This window comes from Mesoplodon mirus, assembly GCF_964341445.2.
Source record: "Mesoplodon mirus genome assembly, chromosome: 3".
NCBI classification, from domain to species: Eukaryota; Metazoa; Chordata; class Mammalia; order Artiodactyla; family Ziphiidae; genus Mesoplodon; species Mesoplodon mirus.
In genome coordinates, this window is record NC_138978.1 from 68,223,688 (window position 1) to 68,249,755 (window position 26,068).

Sequence of the window (26,068 nt, forward strand, 5' to 3'; positions counted from 1 at the left end):
TACAATGAAATTATTCTTCACAGATATAGATGCCACAGATAGAGAGGGAGAATGAAGGAGCATTAAGATCAGAAGCTCTACCTAGCTTTGAGTTCAGCTCTCCTATTTACTGACTATACTATCTTAGATAAATTATTTAATTTTTCTTATTTTTTCCTTTTCATGTTTAAAATAGAAATAATAAATGATTACAGAGCATTATGAGTTAGATAAAATGTTCTAAGTGTTTAGTAAGTATCATATTTTTACCATTATTTCAGCCCTCCAATGAAATATTAACACCGTTTTGGATTTATTGTTCAAAAAAAGGCCATTTATAATGTATTCCCTGATCGGTTTAAAAAAAAAAAAACTTAAAGCAAATTATAATAAAAACCTTCTACCCATACAAAAAATAGTTTGAAAATAAAATAAAATGTAAAAAAACCCATAAAATTATTAATTCTATCCTTCTTTCAACAAGTATTTATTGAATACCTTCTGTGCGCCAGGCATTGCTGAAGGCACTGGAGATAGAATAGCGAGTGATAAATTCCTGCCCTCATTGGATAGACATGCTACAAAGGGATGTAAACAATAAACAAAAAATATGAAAATATGTATTAAGTCATCTGGTGATAAGTTCTATGGAATAAGTAGGGCAAATATGGTGACAAGAAAAAACTGAGAAAGTAACATTTGAACAAAGACCTGGGAAAGATGAAGGTGCTGGTCAGTCCAGGTGGGAAGAATGGTAAATGCAAAGTCCCTGAAGGCATGTGTGCTCTCAGCCTGAGGAGGTCAGCGTGGCCTGCTACACAAGAGGAAGAGGAAGCCAGGAAATAGCAGGGGCAGGATGTGCGTGCCTTGGAGATGAATGCAAGAGCTTTGGTTTTTTCTCCATATAAGATGAGAGTAATTGGAGACTTTTGTGAGTGGCATTACTTCATCTGTAGCACATTTTAAAATAATTATTTTGGCTACTGTGTTCATTACTATAGCTTTGTAATACAGTTTGAAATCAGGGAACATGGTGCCTTCAGCTGTGTTCTTTCTCAATATTGCTTCAGCTTTTGGAGTCTTTTGTGTTTCCATAACATTTTTAGGATTGTTTGTTCTATTTCTGTGAAAAATGCCATTGGAATTTTGATGGAGATTACATTGAATCTGTAGATTGCCTTGGGTAGTTTCAACATTATTAATTTTTCCAATCCATGAGCATGGAACACCTTTCCATTTATTTGTGTCTTCTTCCATTTCTTTCCTCAATATTTTGTAGTTTTCAGTGTACAAGTCTTTCACCTCCTTGGTAAATTTACTCCTAGGTATTTCATTCTTTTTGATGCAATTGTAAATGGGATTGTTTTCTGCATTTCTCTTTCTGATAGTTTATTAATAGTGTACAGAAATACAACAAGATCTTTGTATATTGATTTTGTATCCCTGCAACTTTACTGAATTTGTTTATTAGTTCTAATAATATTTTGGTGGAGTCTTTAGGTTTTTCTATATCAACTCATCCACATACAGTGAGTTTTATTTCTTACTTTCCAAGTTGGATGCCTTTTATTTCTTTTTTCTTGCTTAATTGCTATGACTAGGACTTTTAATACTATATTGAATGAGAGTGGGCATCCTTGTCTTATTCCTACTCTTAAAGGAAAATCTTTCTGTATTTCACTATTGAGTATGATGGTAGCTGTGGATAGGCTACCGTGTTGGGAACATACTTTTAATAGGCAAAGAATAGTAGCAGTAAAATTAGTTAGAAGGAAACTATAATAATACAAGCAAAAGATGATGGTGGTTTAGACAAGGATGAGAGGTAGTCAGATTCTGTATAATTTTTTATTATCATGATGCAATTTAATGTAACAAATTTGAGCTCAGCTAAGCTATCCTGTGCAGTGGAACATGCTAGGTATACAGGAGTAAACAGACCTTTGCATACCCTCAAATCATGTTCCAGCTAGTGATATAGACATGTAAATAGCTAGTTGTAACACAAGAAATAATTAAATAAATCTAAATAATAGTGAAAAATTATTTTGAGAAATCCTTGGACACTTTAAAAATGATGTGTCTTGTGAGTTTGGCTTGAAGAGGGCAGAGAGTTTCCACAGGCAGGAATAAGAATTAGATAGTTCAGAATGAAAAAATAGTAAGAACAATGTCCTGCATTGAGCAAAAGATCTAATCTCAGTTCACATCTTTTAGCCTACCTGGGCTGCTTAGAGTCTGCCCTATGCATATGTGGTTCAGAGGTCAGCCAGAGAATTAGGCAGAGTTTATACGCATATTCTGGGGCTCCCTCTCCCAGACCCCTTTCTTCTAGGATTTCCCCTCATTTTCTAGTGCTTACGTGTGATAAGCAGGATTCTAGGATGGCTCCCAAGATTCCTTCCACTTTTTTCCAGGAATACCACCTACGTTTGAGTTTGGACAAAACTTATGAATATGATGAGATATTACTCCCATAATTATGTTTCCTCATATAGCAAGACAAAGATTATTCTGTGTAGGTATGACCTAATCAGGTGAGCCCTTTAAAAGCAAAGAATATTTCTCCAGTTGGTCACAGGGGAAAAAAGTTTAGAGAAACATGCCCTTGCTGGCCAGAAAGAAAGCAAATGGCTATGTTGTGAACCGCTTATAGGAGCCATGTGGCAAGGAACTGTGGGCATCCTCTAGAAGCTGAGAGTTATCCCTGAACAACAGTTGGAAAGAAAACAGGGACCTGAAGGAAATGAATTCTTCCAGTACCAGTGAGCTTGGTAGAGGCCCCTGAGCCTCAGATGAGAATCACAGAGTGAACTAACACCATGATTTTAATCTGGTGAGGCCCTGAGCAAGGGACCTAGTTAACCTGTACTAGACTCTGACTCACGGAAACTGTGAGATAATAAATGGGTATTGTTTTAAACCACTTGTGATAATTTGTTACAAAGCCATAGCTAATTCACTCTACCCTAGATGTCCTGAATTTTATCCTCAGGTTCTTCAAGCAGGCAAAACTGCAGGCTTGCCGCCTTCAGAATTTTAATTGTTCTCTAAGATGCAGATGGGGCCTACCCTTAGGGTAAATGTTGTAAAAAAAAAAAAAAAAGATAAGAAACTTATCCTATGCCCTTCCTTTCTTCTGTGACTCCCCTCCAAAATCTACCTTCTCCTGTTCACTCTCTGCTGCTTTCAGGTCACCATCTTTTACATTTTATCCAGAGTTTACAGTTGTTATCTGGGGGAGGGTTGATCCAGTATAAATGCAGTTTCTTCATTCAGATTCTAGATACATTTTGAAGGCAGAATGATTATGATTTGCTGGTGATTAGAAGCAAGAGTATGACAAAGAGAGAATTCAGATATTATCCTGTGGTGTTTGGAAGTGGAAAGGATAGAGTTGCCATTTACTGAAGCAGAGAAGACTATAAATGCAAGAAGTTGCATATGTGAGTTAAGAGTTCAAGAAAGAGTACTAAGCTAGATATAGATATTTGGAAGTTGTTTTTTAAAGCCATGAGACTGAATTAAATCCTCAACAAATTAAATAGAGAAGAGACCCAAAGACTGAGGCCTGGTGCAATTTAAAATTTAAAGATAAAGAGGAGAAATGAAATCTAAAGAGAAGACTGAGAAATAGCAAGTAATAGTGCAGAAAAAAATGACAAAATAGTGACCTCAAGTCCAGTTGAAGAATGTTTCAGGGACAAAAGAATGATTATTTGTATTTAATGCTGTGCCAAGTAAGATGGATTTAGCAATGAGGAGGTAAATCTGTATCCTTGACAAGAGCAGTTTCAGCAGAGTGTTACAGGAGAAAACCTGATTGGGATGGAGGACAGATGGAAGGAGAATAAGAGTCCGCAAATTTAGGCAACTCTTTAGAGCAATTTTGGTGAACAGAGAAATGGAGTAGTAGCTTGAGGAAGAAGCAGAGTCAAGAGTTTTATTTTGTTTTTGTTTATTTGTTTTTAAGATGAGAGAATTTATATGTCTGTATGTTGATGGGATAAAACAATAGAAAGGGAATGCTGATGATGCAAAAAATAGAAGGGAGAATTATTGTAAGAGCAGTGTCCTTGAGTAGATTAACAAGGATAAGATCTAGTACACAGTGAAGGAATTGCCCTCGGATAGAATCAGGCAAAGTTCATCTGTAGAAAAGGGAGTGAAGGCAGATGATGTGAGTTTAGATATAGGTGGGTGGTTGAAGTATTAGTGGGAAGTAGAGGTTTGAGGAAAGAGGAGAAGGTGCAAAATAGCCATTTAGAGTGTGAGAGAGAGTGAGCTAGGAATACAAAATAGACTCTCTAAACAGTACTGAGGGTCCACGTCAGGTTAGAGGGTCATAATTTTGAAATAAGAGCCGTCGGGATGGATTTAATCAAGACTAGGATTTTTCCAACTGTGTACAAAATTCATGATAGGGCAAGGGAGTTGTGGCTATGTGGAATGGAGTGAATATGATTGCCAGTGTAATCTAAGTTAAATCAGGGAGGAAATAAGGTGACTGGATGACGGTGAAAAGATGGTAACAGGAACAAAAAATAGGGGAGACATCGGATGATAGATAGACAAAAAGATAGAACAATAGTAGCAAAAACATGGTTTTTAAGGCTGAGTGATATACATATATACATGGGGGGTTATTGCACTCTTTTCCTCTACTTCGGGGTACATTTGAAAATCTTCACAGTGCAAAGCAGCGTCTTCTTAAGTGGTAAGATTGTTTATGCAGTCAAAGTTGTTGGAGTCAGAGCTCGGGATGAAGTGAGCTCGGTAGAGAGGAGGTAGAGCCCCAGGGCCATCTGAGGGAAACTGTGAGGATGGAGAGCACAGAGGAGTTTCAGGCGTCGCTGGTAACAGGGCCTAGGGTATGAATGACTGGGGAGCTAAGTGACCAAGGGAAGGTGGAGGATAAGAGCATTGCAGAAGGGGAGACAAAGGGCCCCAGAGGTCAGGCCACCTTAATGATTATCTGCATGGATAATAAAAGCACTGAGAGTAGTGCTAGAGAGCATGACAGTGAGCCAGATGCAAAACCTTCAGAGAAAGGAGAGGACTCTGGGGAAAAGCTTGACAAACTGGTGGCTATTCCAGGAGAAACCATTTGGAAGTTACAATGTCAGTGAGAAAGACACAGACAGACACAGACATCCCCCCCTCCGCTTACCCCCAGTACCATCCCCACCCACCTAGAAGTACAGGAATATGTGAGAGAAAACAGCTTCCTCTTGAGAGAGCTCTGGGGGAAGCAGTGTCCTCAGGGGAGGGCTAGATATTAAGGGAGAAATTGTTCTACTAAGAATCTAAATTAGTTGGTTACTGCACCTGTATGTTAAATTGGGCTATCCACCTCCTGGCAGTGAAAGTTTCATAAAGGGAGAAATGATAGGTTATGTAACATGTCCTTAGGACCTGAAAAAAGAAGGTATATAATTTCTTCAAAAGAAACCAACTTTTTCTAAAATCCCGAGAATTTTTTCCATAGATCCATAGTTATTTATATATCTCTAGCAACTAGAACAAAGCTTGGAATATAATCAGAATACAAGAAATGTTTATTTGACAAAACTCATCTGACACGAAGGTTCATAGTGGACAATATCTTTAATGACAGTTTTTGAAGATTAAAAGCTTATCTTAACCCCTAAAGTAGGGCATAGTCATGAGGTTGCTATTGATCTTAGTTTTGAATCTAAGACGGTATTTTCAAAAATGAAGCTAATTATAAAATTAGCTGTAGCAGTTCTTTCCCTACAGACACATTGAACAGTGTATTATAGGGCACTGAGATAGTTAATAGTTTTTAGTATTCACTTTTATTATTTGATTTTGAAGAGGCAAACCTGCCGCGTAAAAGCGCACAAAGCTAATTAAAGCTTTTCCACTATTTCATTATCTGAATGTAGTTGCAAATTCTGACTTAAAACTCTTATCAGAGGGAGACTCAACATCCCTCCATGAACAGCAAGTGAACATTCAATTAACACTTCAATACAAGTGTATTTTAAATAAAAATCTACTTTATTGTTAATCTCACTCTTTGCACATACAAATATCCAATTTTTAAAATCCAAAGACAGCTACATCCCTTTTATTCTTTGAGGAAAAGAAGTCTTTTCTTTATTTACAGGGAAGACCTGAATTTTCTGAAGTTGTTACCAAGTTAGAAGAGTGTCTCTGCAACACTGAGGTAAGAACTTTGGCTTCTGAAATATGTCCATTACAAAGGCTTGAATATCCAACGATGCTGGGGAATGTAGTTAAGGTGGTGCTTGTGGAAAGAAAGTGTGAGTGTCCATAACTCCATTCATATTTTCACCCTGTCAATTAAGTTCTTAGGGTGGAGGAGAATTGACTGCATCTGTGGGGCAAAGGCAAATTCAGAGTGAATTGGGATCCTTCCAACAAATAATCAGGCAAGCAAATGGACATGGGTATGCATAGCTTAAAAAATTGATATGTAAAAATTTAAAAGTAAATGTGTTAGAAGGTAATTATGTAAATCATTACTTTCTATACAAAATTTCTTACAAACAATGAAATGTAAGCTAAAACATTAAGCCATTGTCCATTTATGTTCAATAAGAGCAGGAAAAATTATTACTAAAATTAGCACATAAATTAATTGGGAGGCATTGCTTTTATATCACATATATGTTACATAAAGTGATATGTGTTGGTAATGAGACTAATGGAATTTTCTTTCCTTAATATCAAGGAGCTGTTTGCTTTAATTTTCTCTATAATTGCCTTAATTTTCTATACACCTGTTCTGGAGATAGCATTTGAAAATAGGCAAGGGAACTGAAACATGAGCACTAATTCAAAAATAATAATATATTCCCAAATGCAAGTGAGTGCTACAGGAGAGAGGGATGGACATCACACATACAGGCTCACATATAAACGAGTGTATGGAGGGGCAAAAATGGGGAAAAAGAGCATCAACCTGAGATTGCACAGCTAAATCCCAAAGTGGAACCATCCAAGGAAAGTTTTCTTTCCTTAAAATCTTAACAAAGAGTGACTGGAACTTAATCTTTTTTTTTTCCTAATATTTATTTAGTTGGTTGTGCTGGGTCTTATTAAATCTGGCCTGCGGGATCCTTAGTTGCACCTCGTGGGCTCTTTAGTTGTGGCATACGAACTCTTAGTTGTGGCATGTATGTGGGATCTAGTTCCCTGGCCAGGGATCGAACCTGGGCCCCCTGCATTGGGAGCACGAAGTCTTAACCACTGCACCACCAGGGAATTCCCTGGAACCTAATCTTTTGGAAAAGTGTTCCACGTCTGCAATTACTGCCTGAAGTGAGTGGCTGTGTCTCTTGAATCTTTACAGGAACTTACAAAGAGGAAGCTTTATTCTTTAAACATAAAACTTCCTTTCCCTTCTCTTCAGTCCTGAAACAAATGAGGTGGAGAGAAGTAGAAGTATATTTGGTGAGACTACAGCAGCCCCTACTAACAAGAGCATCTTCCAGAGGCTTGGGATGTTGAGAGATGCTTTTCAGGCTTGAGTTCCAAGTATCCTCTCACTCTGAACCTTTGTGTTTGACAGAGCAAGGCTGCGCCAAGCCTGGGATATATCCAGTTAGATCAGAGAGTGAATTCCAGAAACAGGGACAATGGTAGGATCTGCTAAGCTAGCTAGTCTTTTTATATTGACCAAGCCTTTTAGCACAATCTCCCCTAGTGGAAAAGATGAATAACTATGGGCTATATTCAAAGAGAATTTGCTGAATTGCATTGCACTAATTAATGGACTAGAATCATCTTTAAGGATCTTAACTTGTGTAGTTCCATAAGGCTCTGTCCTCTCTACTCTTCAACTTTTTAGTCGGTGGTTTAGATCAAGGTCAGGAAGGCTCTGCTCATCACATTTGTAGCTATAGTAAAGTTGAGAGAGACAACAAATATTTGAAAGCAGGAAAGGTAGTAGGATATGTCTAAGAAATAATTTAATAAGAATAAATATATCATCATACACCAGAGTCAAAGAAACAATAGTAAAAGAATCAAATGTTGGAGATACGGTTTAGGAGCATCATGAAGGTTAGTGGATAATAAGCTTTGGGGGAGTTAGAATATGAAGTAACTGTCTTGCATCTGAATAAGAATATGAAGTAACTGTCTTGCATCTGAATAAAGAATGTGATCATTCCTCTCTCTCCTGAGATGGCCAAACAAAATAGTTCCCAGCTATGTCCTTTTAAAGGGATAATTAAAACTGTAACACAAATTTTAGGGAATAGAGATCAGAGTGGTGAATGAATTGAAAATCCTGTATGTGAGAGCCAATTAGAGGAACCAGGGATGCTTATCCCAGAGAAGACAAATCTAGGATGAGTCAACAGCTGTTTTTAAAAATCTGAAGAACTGTCATATAGGAAAGGGAATGGCCTGGTTCTCTGTGGCCCAACAGATGGAAATGAAGTACAATAATAGAACTGGTTAATTGTGAGGAAGAACTTTCCAATGGTCAGAGCTGTCCTAACATAAATGAATGGATCTGGAGATAGTGAGTTCCCCATCACTGGAGGTTCCCCATCAGATTGCATAGCTGACTTGAAAAGGATGCACAAAAGAGATTAAATCATTGAAGTGTTTGAAGGTTCATTTCAATACTGACATCACATGATTCTCGGAGCTTTACTTAGAAATGTCTTGGCTACTGTGAAGAGTTTAGAATTTATATATATTATTTTTTTTTAAAACCAAAGTCTGCTCTCTACATGTCTTATGAAATTATAATGTCAAAGCACTAATATTCTCAGTTGTGTTAGGTAGAGTGCATAAGTAACAAGGGTGTCAAAAGTTCAAGAAAACTACTTTCGTATTTTTCCTCTTCTCTTTCTCATTTTCTTCCCTCACACTCTTCTATTTTCTAACAATACTTAACTATTTGTAAATATTTTTAAAAATTCTCTTACAACAACTCTATTTAGTCCTCATGCTTGCTGGACACTAAAGCAGCCTTCATTTTATAAAATGGTTGTATTTTTGGGAAAGTGTGTAAATCCATTTTATGTAAAGGGAATAATTTTATGTAAAGGGAATAATTGTAAGCTCCAATTTAAAGGAGCTCTGCCATGAATCTCATCACCATAGTGAAAAATGTAGAGAATCTTTTAACCATTAAATAATAACGTCCTATTTTACGAATCTGATTTGAGCCTACTGTGCTTTGTTAAAGACAAGCATAAGTTTTATGGGCCAGCTCTCATCACAGAACTGGGTCAAAAAAAGCTAGCCACGTGTTGCCATCAGAGGCTGAAAGGAAAAGCAAGCTGAGATGAATAGAAATTAAAATATGAGAAATCCTAGAATGGAAAGTTAAAATAAATCTACATTCTATACTATGCTGTTAAGCCTGTTGGATTTATTAATTGATTGAAATTGCCCCTCCTTCACTCAGCTGATGTCTCCTGCATCAAGTAACAGCAGTGGGTCTCTCTCACCTTCCTCTTCTTCTGATTGTCTGCTGAGCCGTGGAGGAGGGCCTGGGCGGAGCCACGTGGCAGCCTTGCGGAGTCGTTTTGAATTGGAATATGCTCTAAATGCAAGGTCCTATACTGCCTGGTCCCAAAGGTAAGTGGTAGTCTAAGCAACAGTTACACAGTCAAGTCAGATTCCAGAAGTTCATCAAGATAATCACCTGATTTTCTTAGTATCAACAGGGAACTTACCACCCCTGTGGCAAACTTTGAAAGGGGAGATTTGAACCTGTTTTTCTTCTAATATTTTGATCAAAAATTAGAAATTTTGTTGTCTGTTAGTCTAGGTTCTCTAAGCTTCAGGTTAACTCTTGCTTAAGCAAGAATTGTCTAACTACAGCAAGAACTGTCTAGCTACAGCAACAAAAGGAATTTATTGAAAGTATTCTGGGAGTTTCTTATGGAATTTAAGGAAGAATTTCTTGTGTGGGAATCAAGAAGCAACTCTGAAAGTCTGAGCACCAAAAGTTCAGTGTTCTGAGAATTACCTTATGACCCAGCAATTCCACCCCTAGGTATATTTCCAAAAGAATTGAAAATAGATACTCAACAAATACCTGTACTCAAATGTTTATAGCAACACTATTCGCAATAGCCAAAAGGTGGGAAAAAAAATCCATCAACAGATGAATAGATAAAAAATGTGGTATCCATACAATAGAATATTATCCAGCCATAACAGGAATGACGTACTGATGCATGTTACAGCATGGATGAACCCTGAAAACATGCTAAATGAAGGAAGCCAGGGACAAAGATCACATATTGTATGTGATCCTATTTATATGAATATACAGAATAGGTGTACTAGTCAGTTTGGGTAGCTATAACAAAATACCATAGATTGGATGGTTTAAACAACAGAAATTTCTCACCATGAAGGCTGGAATCTGACATCAGGGTGCCAGCACTGTTGGGTTCTAGTGAGACTTTCAAATAGCCATTTCCCTGGTTTACAGATGGCCACCTTCTCACTGTACCCTCACATGGCAGAGAGAGCTCTGGAGTCTTTTTATCTTTTGATAAGGGCACGAATTCTGTCAGATCAAGGGCTTCATTCTTCTGACCTCATTTAACCTTAATCACATCCTTAAAGGCCCTATTTCCAATACAGTCACATAGGGGTTAGGGCCCCAACATATGAAATTGGAGAGAGGGGGGACACAGTTCTGTCAATAGCAATAGGTAAATCCATAAAAACAAAAAGTAGATTGGTGGTGGGCTTCCCTGGTGGTGCAGTGGTTGAGAGTCCGCCTGCCGATGCAGGGGACGTGGGTTCGTGCCCCAGTCCGGGAAGATCCCACATGCTGCGGAGCGGCTAGGCCTGTGAGCCGTGGCCATTGACCCTGTGCGTCCGGAGCCTGTGCTCCACAATGGGAGAGGCCACAACAGTGAGAGGCCCGCATAATGCAAAAAAAAAAAAAAAAAAAAAAAAAAAAGTAGATTGGTGGCCCCAGGGTCTGGGTGGGGGAGGAGGAAATTAGCAGTAACTGCTTAATGGATATGGGATTTTATTTTGGGGGGATGAAAATATTTTGGAATTAGATAGAGGTGGTGGTTACAAAACATTGTGAATATACTAAATGCCACAGAATTTTTCACTTTAAAATGATTAATTTTATATTATGTGAACTTTACCTCAAGGAAAAACAAAAGCCACAAAAAAAAGTTTAAGCAAAGGGGCAAGTCAGAAAAAGAGGAAAAAAGAGTTCAGCTTTCTTCCATAGCAAACTATGCCATTTACATGCCCCAATCCCCAATACACAGTCTCCTGCATCCTACGACATTCCTTGAGCAAGTCACATAGCTGAGTCCAACATCGATAGGGAGAGAAAATATACTCAGCCTCTAGTGGGAGGTCCTACAGAGTCATATGGCAAAAGGCATAAATACAAAAAGCATAATGAAGTAGGAATAAGTACAGTCTGCCATGTGAGAAAATATGATGGGTCCCTTTGGATTATATGGCCACCTCTGGTCTAAACAAATGTGGTTGGAGTGAAGGTGGGGTCATATTTCATGTATGTAAACCTGGTCGCCAATGGCCTGATCTGGATGGAGAACAATAAAGGCAGGCACTGCTCCATGGATACCCTACAAAGTGCATACTGCAACTCCTAGAAAATCAGAAAAGACTGGCTTAAAATCTCTGTCCTCCCACATGTGCTGCAGAGCATTTGTACATGAGCCATTACACACGTGCACTTATACACACATATACACATTCACACATTCTGTCATCAGAGTCAACATTTTTATCCTGAAGGTGAGGAAAGACTATCTGGATTTAGCAAGGATCCTATACCATCTACAAATTGCTACTGTTGCCTTTTTAGCCATAGTTATTAAATTCCTGGTCTGACAAAAGAGTTGCAGCTGCAGCTATGAAGAGATGAGAACCTGAATCATGAACTTTAATCTATGGGATGTCATGAAGTTAAGTATCAGCAGGCTTGATTGATACAAAGGCAAACTGGACACAATTCTTTATTGGACTCCAGTCTCTCACATAATTTCATAAGGGGCTCATAGGCCAAGATTAGATTAGGTTCAGTCACAACATCATCTTCTAATTCCATCTGTTCTTCTTCTTTACTTGTGGTTTTAAAATTAATTATCTGAAGAGACAGATTTTGGTATTTCCAAAGCATAGTCACTCAAGGTTTGTCCACTTGAGGCAGAGGTTAAGAGGATGAGCTGTGAAGTCAGATCTGAGGTTCAGTCTTGGCTTTACCACTTAAGAGCTCGGTGACCTTGGGCAAGTTACCTACATCTTATATGTAATATACAGATAGTAATACTAGCTCTTGGGATTGTTACTGGGAGAGGCAGTATTGTCACAGAGTGACTGAGTGAAAAATGCCAACAGACCCAAGCAAAGGGTGCAAGTTCCCATAATGTAGGTTAGTCACACAACTTATAATACATAGACAGCTACCCAGATGGGAGGCACAGCAGCACACCCAACTGGGTGAGCTGGGGGTGGAGGGAACACAGCTGCTCTGGCTTTCAAGAACCCAGACGGTATACCACTACTCCTAAAACTGCCCAAACAGGGTGGGAAAAAATCATCAGGTGTTTTGAGATGCTCCCTTTGATAATCTCACATGGTTTTTTATACCTCCCTGGTCCTTCTGGACAGTTATGGAACCCTGATAAGTACTTGTCTGTCTACTTGGTACAAATTTCTCTTAACAGCCTAGCACACCCTGAGTATTTGTTGTGAGGGTGCATTGAAGGTCAGTTTGTAATTGTATCACCCCTCTAGTAAGGTCAATCTTTGGACTGTTTGAAATCAACTCCAGAAATAAGTAAAGCATTTAGCTAAGTTGTAAGATACACCATGTCTGTTTTATTCATATCTGTAACCCTAGTAGCTAGCAGTGTAATTGGAATGAAGTCAATATGTAACAAATATTTGTTCTGAGGATAAAACATTGGATAAATTGGCTCAATAATTTGTAATTATTATTATTTTGGAGCATAATCAGTCAAGAAGATTTAATTATTTTCTCTATTCTTTCCATTTAAATAACTATCACTATTGCACTTCTACTGCATGCCAGGCACTATTTTAGACACTTTGAATACTCATTTAAGTAAACCTTAGAAGTTAGGTATTCCAATTTTTATAGATAAGGAAACTGAGGCTCAGAAAGAGTAAGTAACTTTACTAAGTTTATTGAAGCAGAATTGGAGTCCTCACCCAGGACTCTCCTCTGCTTTCTGAATTTCTCTGGCACAGGATGTGTCACTTTTCAGAAGTTTGATATATTTTGCCAATACTTGTATTTGCTGGACTTCTTCCAATGTCTTCTGGAAGTTGGTCAGGGAAAGAATTCAATTACTCCTCCCAAGCCTGCCTTTTCAGCATGTATAGGAAAGAGCAAATGAGACCAGAGATCAATAGTTTCTTAAAGTCAAAGAATCCAAGGATCTAGCAGGGCCATGAGTTTAACAACCTGGAATTCAGCGGCTCTTTGGCTGCACATTAGAATTACCTGGGGAACTTTTACAAGTACCAGTGCCCAGGACCAATTAAACCAAAATCCATGGGGATGGCACCCAGACTTCAGAAGCTTTTAACGTTTTCCAGGTGAGCCCAATATACATCCAAGCATGAGAAGCATGCTGAAAGTGAATACTACAATCTAACCTGCCAGTCAATCTGATGCAACTGATGGGATAAACAAAAGAGGAACATGAGTGCCAAGGTGAAGCAGCAGCTGTGACAAAAGGCGACCATTCTGAAGGCTGATTACCTGTGTGGTCTCTCCCAAAAGTCCTTGCAAGGTGCTATCAAGCTCTAAGAGGCTTTCTAACTAACTCATTACAATCACACAAGGTGTAATTTTTAGCCCAGCATTATTTTTTCTTAAATAGCAACAGGATATGGCCTGTAGTCCTCACTCAAAATGTTCCCAATTTTGGGTCTCGGAGCCCTCAACAATGTCTTTAAAATAATGCATTTATTTTTTTTCAATTTTGGGGTTATGAAAGTTACAGCCTGTAGTTTTGTAATTCTTGATTTGGAGGGGATTTTGGTTTCTATTTCCACATTTGTTTTTAATTATTATTTTCCTTTATAAAATAAATATCAAGGTGGGAAACTGTGTCAGATATCTTCTCCGAAGGTAATAGACATTTGTTAATTCCTACTGAAACCCCAAACTGATGAAATCTGAGTTTGGGGAAGGCACTCCTGAAGTTCTGCCTCTTTTAAAATACTTTGTGTCTTTAGATATATTTGGAAAACTAAGCATGTGGCACTTGCTCCTCCCACAGGGTATGAAATCTCCCATCTTGTACATGGATTACATCATGTATATTTAGAAATGACAAAGTGATACACAACCTTTCAGATGTGAAAACCAATTAGTGTTTATGTGGGGCTGGGCTCTGAGAATAGAATGCTATGACCTAGTTAGCTGTCCAGGAGAAGAAAGCAGAGATCCAGAGATTGGAACTGTGAAACAGATTGATTTGGAATTAATTTTTCACATTACAAAAGGGTCCATGAAAGGGTTCCTTTAAATAGAAAGCTTGCCTAGTGCACTTAGAATGCAATTCAACTTATAAAAGTTGAATATGTTATCAAATTTTAATTTACACATAGTTTTTCCAGAATGCAGCAACTGTGTAAGATGATAGCACCATGAAACCAATGTTCCTAGGAGGAATGAAAAAAGGAGCGCTGAGGGGCTTGTGTCCACTCGCTTCTGTGGAGCAGGACGGTTTATCCAGTATCAGCCGTAGTGTGGTGTCTCCTCACCACGGAAGGGCAAATACTCCCCTTTTTAGTCTACTACCTATCTCTCCTTCATGCTTCTTTGTACTGAAACTTCCCTCAGGCGCCTTAAATGTTCACTTTTCTTCCAATCCCTTCTTCATTCCCAATTTATTTCTCTTGCCAGCTCACCACAATCAGCAGTTTCAACCCATGGCTCCAACTCTCTGTCTCTCTCTCGCTCTCTGTGTCTCACACACACACACACACACACACACACACACACACACACACACACACAGTTAGCCCCCAGTCCATATGTCCAAACTTGGCTGCTCTGCTTTCTTTGTCATGTCTTTAACTTCTCTCCCTCGAGTCCCAGCTTCCCCATGCCATAATCCACTTAACCCTCTACTGCCAGCGTAATCTTCCTTCTGTAGACTTCCAATTATATCACTACCCTACTTTAAAACTACCAGTAATTCCACATTGCCTCTAAAATTAAGTGACGTTATGTCATCCATAATCCAAAATGACCAGTGAAACACATTTCCAGTTTTCCCTCCCAGTAAACATCAGATGTTCCAGTGGTTCTAGACATTGATCCTGTCACTTCCCTTCTCAAAAAATGTTCTAGGGTTTTGGGAACTGTAGGAGGTATTTTTTTGGTATTTTGGTATTTTTGGTATTTCCCAGTGACAAGGGGGGTGCCACTGATTTTTAGTGGGGGGGGCAGAGTGTTGAATTTCCTACAATGTTTTGGACAATACCACAAAATAAAGAATTATCCTGCACAGAATAGCAATAGCATCCCTGGTGACACACAGTATAGACAAACTAGAAGTTCTACTATTTCCCATACACACCCCATGTTTAATTTACTGTCAACCTATTTCTATATCATATTTTTTAACCTCAACACTCCCACCCAATCTTATCAAAATATTAATCAGCCTTCAGTAATATCTAGTCAGCTTGATCACTGTGTCATGAAAGAGCCTTTTCTGGGACTAACTCCTCCTTAGTTATGCCTTACCAAAGGCTACGGTAGTTTGTGCCACTTTATACATTTGTGTTGTTTTGTCTTGTATTATGATCATTTATTTTTAATTGCCCATTAGCTCATAAGTACTTTAAGGGAAGAAATTTTCTTTTGTGTTTTTTTTTCTGGTGCCTACAATATCTCATTTATAACTGAACTGTAAGTGGTGAATATTAAATATTTTTATCTATAATAAATTAGAGGAATCATTAGTTGGGCTATGAATACCATGCTTTGTATTTCTGACATTTGAGTAAAACTGTGGCGCTCAGAATTTTGACCCTTACTTTCCGGTCAAGTTCAAATTTTTTTATCCAAAAATAATGAACGACCAGTTAATTCAAACTTTTTTCCATCCCACCCCCTCACTATTAGGACATTAAATGTCTGCTTATTTCTTTGTAGTAAACAAACGAATAGAAATTGGGTGCTGGAAACGTATGACAAAAGAAGGCACTGACACATTCATTCCCAGTGTGTTTTAAAAGGGGAGTTTGCTTTGAGTTGAGGTAGTTTAGAAAGGTTTCACTGAAGAGAGAGATGATGGAAATATAGTTCAGGTATAAAGAGAACAGGATGAACAAACATGAAATAACGACCATGAACTTTCTTTTCCTCCTTTTTAGAAAGAATAGTCATCCCTTTCCCAGTGATCTATAAAAGCAGTTCTTTCACATATCAAGGATCTACATTTAGATAGGTCTGTTTTCAGTTTTTCTATTCTGTTCCTTTGGGACATTTGTTTATCCCTGTGTCAGTTGTATACGATTTTAATTACAATAGCATTATTAAACTCTTGATTTCTGGTAGGGCACATCCCATCTTGACTATTCTTGATTATTCTTGACTTTTTCTCTTCCATATAAATTTTATAATCAGCTTGGATTTTTCACAAAAACATAAGATTTTGATTATAGGTATTTTAAACCTATAGATCAATATGGGAAGATATGACATCTTTATGATAATTGAGTCTCCCTTGCCATGAACATAGTACTTTTTGTATTTATTTAGATGTTCTTTAACATCTTTTAGTTAGGTTTTATAATCTTCTCTGCAAGGTTCTTATACCTTTTGTCATGTTGATTGTTACATTCATTGTGACTGCTGAAATAATTTGAATTCATTGCTACCACATTATTTTATTCTCTCTGGGATTTTTTCTCACTCTGTCCTTTTCCTGTTTTCCTTTGGATTATTTGAATAGGCACTCTGGTTTTCTGTTCCTTAGTGTGTACCCTAGAAACTTTAACATATTAAATTTAATACATTTTATATTAATATACTTGTCCTACTCCCAAATAAAAGAGATTTTAGAGTATTTTAGTTTCATTCATTCCCTCCCAAATTATATACTTCTATCCATTATTTTATTTTAGTATGATTTTTCTAATTCCACAGCTTAGATATTATTTTATTGTTTTACACAGCTATGGTTTATTTAGACTTAAATAACACAGGCTCAGTAGTCATGGTGCACGGGCTTAGTTGCTCCGCGGCATGAGGGATCTTCCCAGACCAGGGCTTGAACCCATGTCCCCTGCATTGACAGGTGGATTCTTAACCACTGTGCAACCAGGGAAGCCCTCTGTTCTCTATTTTATGGCCCCGTAATGGGAGATATGTAACCAAGTTTGGAAAAGCTATGTGATCTCTCATGAAGCTACATAAAAACAGAGGGATTTTAAAAGCTGCTGGGATGTTTGATGTCAGGAGGCTACCCAGGTAAAAGGCCAAAAAGAGCAGCCTTCCTTCACAAGAGCATTAGTTCATGAACACATTCGTCCCCTTAGGTAACTCTCACCTGGGATTCTGTTATCTTACTATTGAAAGGAAAAGGAGTTTTCCATTCTGAAAACACCTTTATTTTCCCTCTTTCTTGAAATATATTTTAGTGTATATGGGATTTAAGGTGTTTAATTATTTTCCCCTGCACCTTTAAGGTGCTTTTCCACATCTTTGTTGTTGTTGCTGCTGTTAAAATATTATCTGCGAATCTAATTGTCATTTCTTTTATTTTTAATCTGCCCTTTCTCATTGCTGTTAGAATTTCTCTTTGTCTTTGGTATTGCACAGTTTAACTATGTTGTATATAGGTATGGATTTATTTTTATTTATCTTGCTTTGAATCTATTAGATGCCCAGAATCTGAAGATTGATATCTTTCACAAATTCTGGAAAATTCTCAGTCACTACCTCTTCTAACATGTCTTTACCCCATCTTCTCTCTTCTTTCTTTATGGACTTCTAACTAGATGTATCTTAGATCTTCTCACTCTATTTTCCACATTTCTCACTCTCTCTTTTTTTAAAATTTTCCAACCTTTACTTTCCCTATGCTGCTTTCTGGTAATTTCTTCAAATCTATCCAGTACACTTGGTAGCTGGATCTAATATGCTGTTCTCTTCATTGCATTTCTAATTCAATTCATTTCTAATATCTATTCCAATTCTAGAAATTGTATAGCTTTTGCAATTTGACTAGACTCTTTTGAAAATCTGTTTCTTCTACACACTTCTAAATTATTTCTTCTTTTCATACACATTTATTTTAGATTCTATTAATATATCTGAATATCTGCTATTTCTCTATCTGAAGTTTTTGGATATAATTATGTAGTTCATTGTTTCTGATAATTCTTGCTCCTTGTTTTAAAATGTATTTAGAAATTTTTGTTTCTATTGTAGCTCACATTCCTTGGAACTTTATCGTTGGCAATTTTTTTACCCTTATTTGGCATAAGTTACTTCACAGATGATTTGCTTTTGCTCTTTCTGATTATCTGGGGACACTAACCCACCGAACCACTTAAAAACTTCAACTTGGAGTTTTCCATAAAACACATGCAGTGATATTTTTGTTTTAAAACTTGCATGTGAATGGGTTTGTGGATGGGACCTCTCAGGGCAAATACTTCATTTTTTTCATTTTCCTTAGTTTAGCTGGAGCCAAGGATGACATAGACCAATTATCCTCTGTGTCTTCCTATGTAGAATGGATGTTATTATTCCTGGCTCACCCAATCTTGGTGTTGTCCTTCAAAGATTTTAGCTTTATACAGGTGTTTATTATCTGACCTCCCACCTGGCTTGGGCCTATGCTATTTCTCCCATGTAATCCAATAAAATTCAAGCTTTAGGCCCACAAGAATCAGTAGAATAGCTTCTTCATGGCACTTACATCTGCCTGGAACTATAGTTTTAGCCAATCACTTACTTTTTTATTGGTATCTACACTAAATTGTAAACATCATGAGAGCATGAACATCTCTCCTTTTTGATTATGTGTCTCCAGTACTTAGAATAGGGTCTAATAGTTGCTAAATACCTATTTGTGGAATGAATGAATGATCATGATAGGTCTCACAACATTACTCCATTTAATCCTCACAACGATCTTATGAAGTAGGCCTCCTGGTTTCCATTTTTCAGTTTGTTTTACAACTGAGACTCCAACGATTTAAGTAATTTTAATGAAACTGTATAGTTGAAAAATGGTAATTAATAGTTGAATCTGGGCCTATTTGGTGGTGTTTCCATTACACCATGCTGTCTCTGGAGACTATGCTTGGCCAACATGTTTTTTTGTGGTACACAGGCCTGTCACTGTTGTGGCCTCTCTTGTTGCGGAGCACAGGCTCCGGACGCACAGGCTCAGTGGCCATGGCTCATGGGCCCATCCGCTCTGCAGCATGATGGGATCTTTCCAGACTGGGGCACGAACCCGTGTCCCCTGCATCGGCAGACGGACTCTCAACTACTGCGCCACCAGGGAAGCCCCTAGCCAGAATGTTTGAACTGTCTTTAAGAAACAGCAACTTCTAACCTCTGGTTTGGGCTTTGAGGATAATCAGCAGGGAGCTATCCAGAGTACTGAACTACCTCCCTCGAAAACTCTTCCAGCTTCAACGGAACATAGCTCATTCTTAGTCTATGGCCAGTACAGCCTTTGATTGAAGGAAAAATTTCCCTTCCCACTCTGACTACCTCTGATACTAGCGACTTTACCTCAGCTTATGCCTGCTCATAATAGATCTTTATAATCAGTTGCCTGCACTGATACACACTTAACCTGAATAAAACAAATTCCACACCTGCTGCCTCATTCACGAGCAGAACTTGGCCTAACCCTGCCCTCTCTCTCTTCTTTAATCATGTCTCTGGAAACCAGCCTGACTCCCTGGCCACATTTCTAGACGCAGCAAAAACTAATCAGAACATATAAAAAGATAAACTCCTTCCTTCTAAATATCTGGGGACCAGTTTTGAACATTACTTTAGTATGATTTCTTTATTGAATTAAGTACATTGTAAAACCAGACATTTTTTCTCATTAAATGTACTCTCTACTACAGTAGTCAATTGAATTCACTGTATTAAAAAAAAAAAAAAAGAATCTTTTAGCTGATATTTTTGTTCAACAAAAAAAAAAACCTATCCAGTGATGAGGGTTTCATGAGTTTTTCAGTCCTGGAAATGAAGACAAACACTGCCCTTAAACTCATAAACTCAATGAAGGCCCAGAATCTTTTAGCTGATTCTACATAGAAATAATTTTAAGATCTATAAATTCAAGAAAATAATAAAAAAATAGCATCTTTGGCTTTCTGAACTTTTTTTTACTTGTTAAACAGTGTTGATTTAAATTATCACATCTAGTGGTTACCAAAGAACTCAGTGTGTATCAGAGCATCACATTAATACCTAATCCTCAATTCAGCAATGTCTTCTGAGCTTGTAGAGAGTGGTCTAACTAACTTAAGTTCTATGGGCCTTGCTCACATTGTTTGTATAGTGAGGAGAGTAAGACATTGCTTGCCTAATCAAGGGAGAAAACTTTTTTTCTCAGGACAGTTATCACCTCTGGGATGTATAATTTTTGTGACACTCACTTTCTGAAGGTCAGTAATCAAGCTCATTAAGGGTCTGTGCTGGAAAAATATAAAAGCCAAAGGAGAGCAGCTGGAATGTGAGCAAGTGGCATGATGCCTGTCAGCTGCCTTTTATCTCTTTCTTTTTAAGCTCAAATCTGCCCATAACTTTTTTCTAATTAACAAAAGCAGAAAATTTCTTAATGTCATGGGGTATGGGGTTGAGAGAGAAAATACATAGCTACACATGTTGTGTGAGGGTGTGAAAGTACTTCTTATACCTCTTCATTATGTGCTTGAATGTTATCTAATAAGGAGGGAAAATTAAAGAAAGTGGAGGAAGTTAAAACTATCTCCATAAAGGTCAAAAAATAAGCATATCCATCTATTTATATTTATACAAAACCTCTTCACCACAGCCCTAGGTGCCATACCCAGAAAGCACTGTAGTGAAATAAGAAAACAATTCCCAGAGGCACACATACACACAAGAAGTGAAAGGAAGACGGAAGACTGTAAATTGATTGCTGGTGCTCTCTGCATTCTCATGTTGCTGATATCCTACAAGTCATCAAAATTGGAAATAGTCTGTTCTGAAATGCAAGAAGGCTCAATGTAAGAACTTCCTTTCAGCTAATGTGGACCTACAGCAGTTGTGTTAGTAGCTCTTTTCTAGTTGCCTTGCTCTCTAGCGCCACCTAGCAATCAGTTGACAAAGTACGGGTGAGGCTTTCGGCCCTCTGACTGCTGTACTGAGGAGAGAGGCTTAGAGATTTCACTGAACAGAGGCATTCAGCCTTAAAGTTAGGAGCAGGTGAAAAATGTCAATTCTTTCCTTCAGTTCCTTGACTTTAAAACCACCCTTAGTTTGAAACAGCCTTTCTCCATGAAAAATGTAAAAGAAAGAACATCAAAAAAATTATTCTGTTCAAAAGAGGAAGTGATGAAAAATAGGAAATTAATAAAAGTGAAGATATGAGAAGAGCCCTACATGTGTAAAATTGACACCTTTTTTATAAGCTTCAAGGACCTGATTTATTGTCAAGCAAAAAAGATTTGCATGAAAAGAGTGAGCAAGTGACATATGTAGGTTACTACATATGCACTTGAGAGAGGGAAAGATGCAGCTCTTACCATGGCTGATGCTGTAATCTCGTGTTCTTTTCTATCCAGCAGTGCTTGTCAGCAACCTAAAATGGGCTCCCTCATAACCCAAACGGTGAGCCAGAGTGCATTTCCCTCTTCAAGCATTTTGTAATACTAATTAACTAATACCCAGCCACAGGAAGGGAACCTGCAAAGATTCACCCAAGGCAAACTGCTAAATAAATGGTGACAGATTTCTCAGTTTTCAATTAGGTGAAATGACATATTGGGACAAGGAATAGCCTGACTTTCTAATGATAAGAGTTTTATGAGTTTTTCATTCCTGGAAACGAAGAGAAACTCTGGTTCTTTCTCCATTCATAACCAAAACGAGGGCCCAGACCCACTCCTGCCTTCATCAAAGCACACAGATCCTGCCTTTGGCGGTGATGTTTGTGCACGACTGATAGTAAAAGACCTGGTCCAAAAAAGCTGCTTTTGAGACTGCTGCTGCTCTACTGAAATGTCTGACAGGACACAGCATGGGGACCAAAAAGAACAACTGGCCTAATTAAATCTGTACAGGCAGCCCTGTGCACTGATCAGCAGCCCTGACTCCAGCTCGGGCCCCGCCCTGCTCCCTCCTGACTCCAGTGTGTGTGCTTCGAATCTCTTGCTAGCATGGCAACTGTTGCCATGTTTGCAGTAATAAGAAGTGGGTGATGCTGGTGTCTCTGTAATGCTTCAGATACAAGAGCAGTGATTTCTAAATAGATTTCTGAAGAAGCTCTTACAATGGCACTGCACAGTTTAACAGGTTTAATTCCTCATAGATTTTTTTTCTTCTTTTCACCTTTACCATCTTCCAGGTAGACTGAATCTAACCCTCATACGGTGCAAAAACTGCAACATCCTTCTTTTGCTTGCCAGTATTTGAAACAGGAAATTTCTCGTTAGAGAAGACATTTCACAAATCATTGTTTCTTATTATCTCCTTGAAAACCATGAAATTGAGTTTTTCTTAGTATTTAGGTAAGCAGTTAAGACAGCCTGAAAAAATCATGGACCCAGGGAAAAAAAGGGTATTAACCAAAGTGGAATGAAAAACATCTATCATTAATATTTTTGATATTGTCTGAGCATTTTCTATTAATGAGCAGGTGTTTTAAGGCCTCAATTGCAAAAAAATACCAAGAATGCACTAATGGAATATGTTTATTACCTTTTTAATCCTTTTCCAATGAGACAGCTAAAAAAAAAATTAAATCCTCTATTTTTGGCATTAATCAGGGACCTATTTGCCAACCAGTGTTAATGGCCCCCCCGCATGTCACTGGATGCCAATACAGCCTAGGACCTAGGAGAGAGATGACAGAGATGAAGCTATGTGCACTGGTGACAATGTTAACCTGGGCAAAAAGCAAGAGAAGACACATTGTGTGTTTTGATCACTTACTGTGTTCTAGACACTGTTATACATTTTTTTGTATGCCAGTCAGATCATTGACTTATCACAGCTCTTCTACAAGTTAGGAGTTATTTATAAGTATTCTACAAATGAGAAAACTGGAGCACAGAAAGGATAAATGACCTTCCCAAGGTTTTGCAACTAGTAAACAGCAGGGCCAAGCTTGAGCATAGATCAGCCTGACTCCAAAACTTATAATCTTTTCACTACTTGCCGAGCTGCTGCAGTGTTAGACAGAGGGCTGCCCTCATACTAATCAACCCTGTGGCGTGGGCAAGTCCCTTCCCGCCCTGGGTTTCAGGGACTATTCTGAGGCATGTGAACCGGACCTTGCTACTCAACGTGTGGCCCACAGACCACCAGCTTCAGCATCACCTAGGCGCTTGTTAGTAATTAAGACTCCCAGGGGCCACACAGGCCAACTGAATCATAATCTGCATTTTGAAGATTTTAACACGTGACTTGTGAATGTACATTAAAATTTAAGAAGCACAGGACTTGCCAATCTCTGTGGAAACTTCTAGCTCTAGTATATTTAGAATGTTGTCCCCATTGTCTCTATATTTCTAGATCCTACCCCTTCTTCAAGGTTGCATCACCTCTCCCTACAAGCATTCCTGATTCCATCCTTATACTTGATGGAAAGAGTTTTCTCTCTTCTAAGAAAAGTTTCATTTACCTTAACTTACTTTCTACTTAGTATCATGTCTATGTTGTGTTAGTTCCTTGAGGGGGATACCCAACCATGTGAAATAATTTTATATTTGCAGTACCAACTGGCATAGTCCATTACACTAAAGAAAATACATTGAAAGAAATGTTGAATGTGTCATTATCTGAATTTTGTTACAGATATCATATAGTGCTCCATTTGCAAGATCCCCGTATTATCCATTATAAATATGTCAAGGCAAGCACATTCCAACTTGCAAACAGCACACACAAGAGCAGTTTTCAAACTTCCTCACCCCACCTCCACCTTCTTAGCACACAGGTACATGGAAGATTCAATGAAGGTCAAGCTCAGCTCCAAAATCTCTTCGTCTTGGAAGTCTCCCTGGATACCCTCAATTGGCTAGATACACATCATGTTTGTTGCCATCTTATCCCGTGCATATCCCGTCAGAGTCAGAAACTATATTATAATAATTATAATTATTTCAGTTGCCCCCCTACACACAGACACACACACACACATTTACACTCCATGAGGTTAGGAATTGTGTCTTTCATCTTTATATTCTTAATATCTATCACAGTGTTTGGCACATAGTAAGTGGTAGGTACATGTATCTTAAATGAATGAATGAATGGCTCAATCAATGCAAACCTTTTGACTGACTCAAAAGTCTACTTTTTGTTCCACATTAGGGTCCATTGAAATTAAGAACATGGAGAAGCACAGTTCTGTGGTGAGATTTAAGCACTTGTTTTAGCCACACTGGCAATCCCTAGCAATACAGCACTTTAATTTACTGTCACATGAGCTAGTCATCCAGGCACATGAGCCCTGACGCATAGGAACTTGAGTGCCTTTTAGACACCCCAAGGTTGAAAATCGAAGCACTGTTTGTTTTCCTTCCTGTCTCAGTAACTCAGTCATCCATTTTACATAGTGTCTGCATCATACCAGGAGTTTTCTAGGAATTGGAGAAGTCAAGAATAGTACATAGTACAATTTTTCCTCCATTTAAGTAGTCTAGTATGGAAAATAGACCCCAAATGTATTTATAATACAAGGTGATATATACAGTATAAAACTCTTGGGTCATGTAAACTCAGAGGGAGGTATTTATGAGAGTGAGGAGAGACATGCCATTGGCCTTGAGGTATGTCCAGCAGGTTGCCCATTTGTCCTTCTCTGGAAATGACAGTGAATTAGAGAGTAAGAAGAACACTAGCTATGGATTGCCAGGCAATGACTCTATACTGAAGAGGAGAGACACTGAAAACATAGGATAAAATAAGGAAAGCTGGTGGGGCACAGACCCATTAGTGGCATATGGTATAAATTTAAACAGAATTTATGGGAAATTTGTTACCAGATGGCAGAGAAGGAAGACCCTGAGCTCACCTCCTCCCATGAACACACCAAAATTACAAGTACTTACAGAGTAATTTTTATGAGAAGAACCTGAAGACTAGCAGAGAAGGTTTTCCACAACTAAAAATATAAAGAAGGAACCATAATGAGAGAGGCAGGAGGGGTGGAGACATGGTATAGTGAACACCCTCAGTTAACTGACTGACAAACAGGAGGATAATCACGATTGCAGAGGTTCTCCTCAAGGAGCAAGGGGTCCAAACTCCATACCAAGTTCCCCAGCCCAGGAGTCCTATACTGGGAAGATGTACCCCAGAATGTCTTATTTTGAAGGCCAGTGGGGCTTGCATATGGGAGAGCCAGAGAGCTATAAAAAACACACTCTACTCTTAAAGGGCATGTGCAAAATCTCACATACTCCAAGTCCCAGTGCAGAGGCAGTAATTTAAAAGGAACCTGGGTCAGACCCACTTGCTGATCTTGGAGAACCTCCCAGAGGGGGAGGAAGCAACTGGGACTCCCCCATGGGGACATAGATGCAGGCAGCTGCTGTTTTTCAAAGCTTATTCTACCACGAGGACATTGATGCTGGCAAGTGGAGTCCTCCCACTAGCCTGTTAGCTCCAGGTTTACCAGCAGGTCAGCACCAGACCTGGGATCCCCCAGGCCACACAGTTAGCTACACTGGGACTCAGCCCTGCCCACCAGTGGGCTGGCAGCCAAGAGGGCTGAGTGCTAACCCCACCTACCAGTGCACCCAGAGTAAGTCAGCCACATCACAACAGAAGAGCCCATGCAGGCCACATAGAGGGCATCCTTAGAACATTTAGCTTTGGTGACCAGAGGGGAATATG

The 26,068-nt window shown here is 38.5% G+C and overlaps 1 protein-coding gene across 1 annotated transcript in view; it reads left to right on the forward strand.

Moving 5' to 3' along the window:
• TNNI3K (TNNI3 interacting kinase) overlaps nucleotides 1-26,068 on the forward strand; it is a gene marked incomplete at its 3' end in the record, with an annotated part of 277,657 nt that overhangs the window by 210,921 nt on the left and 40,668 nt on the right. Inside the window, exons 22-23 of the mRNA XM_082614605.1 lie at nucleotides 6,113-6,172; nucleotides 9,398-9,570. Of these exons, the coding sequence (XP_082470731.1) occupies nucleotides 6,113-6,172; nucleotides 9,398-9,570 (233 nt within the window). The remainder of the gene's footprint in view (nucleotides 1-6,112; nucleotides 6,173-9,397; nucleotides 9,571-26,068) is intronic.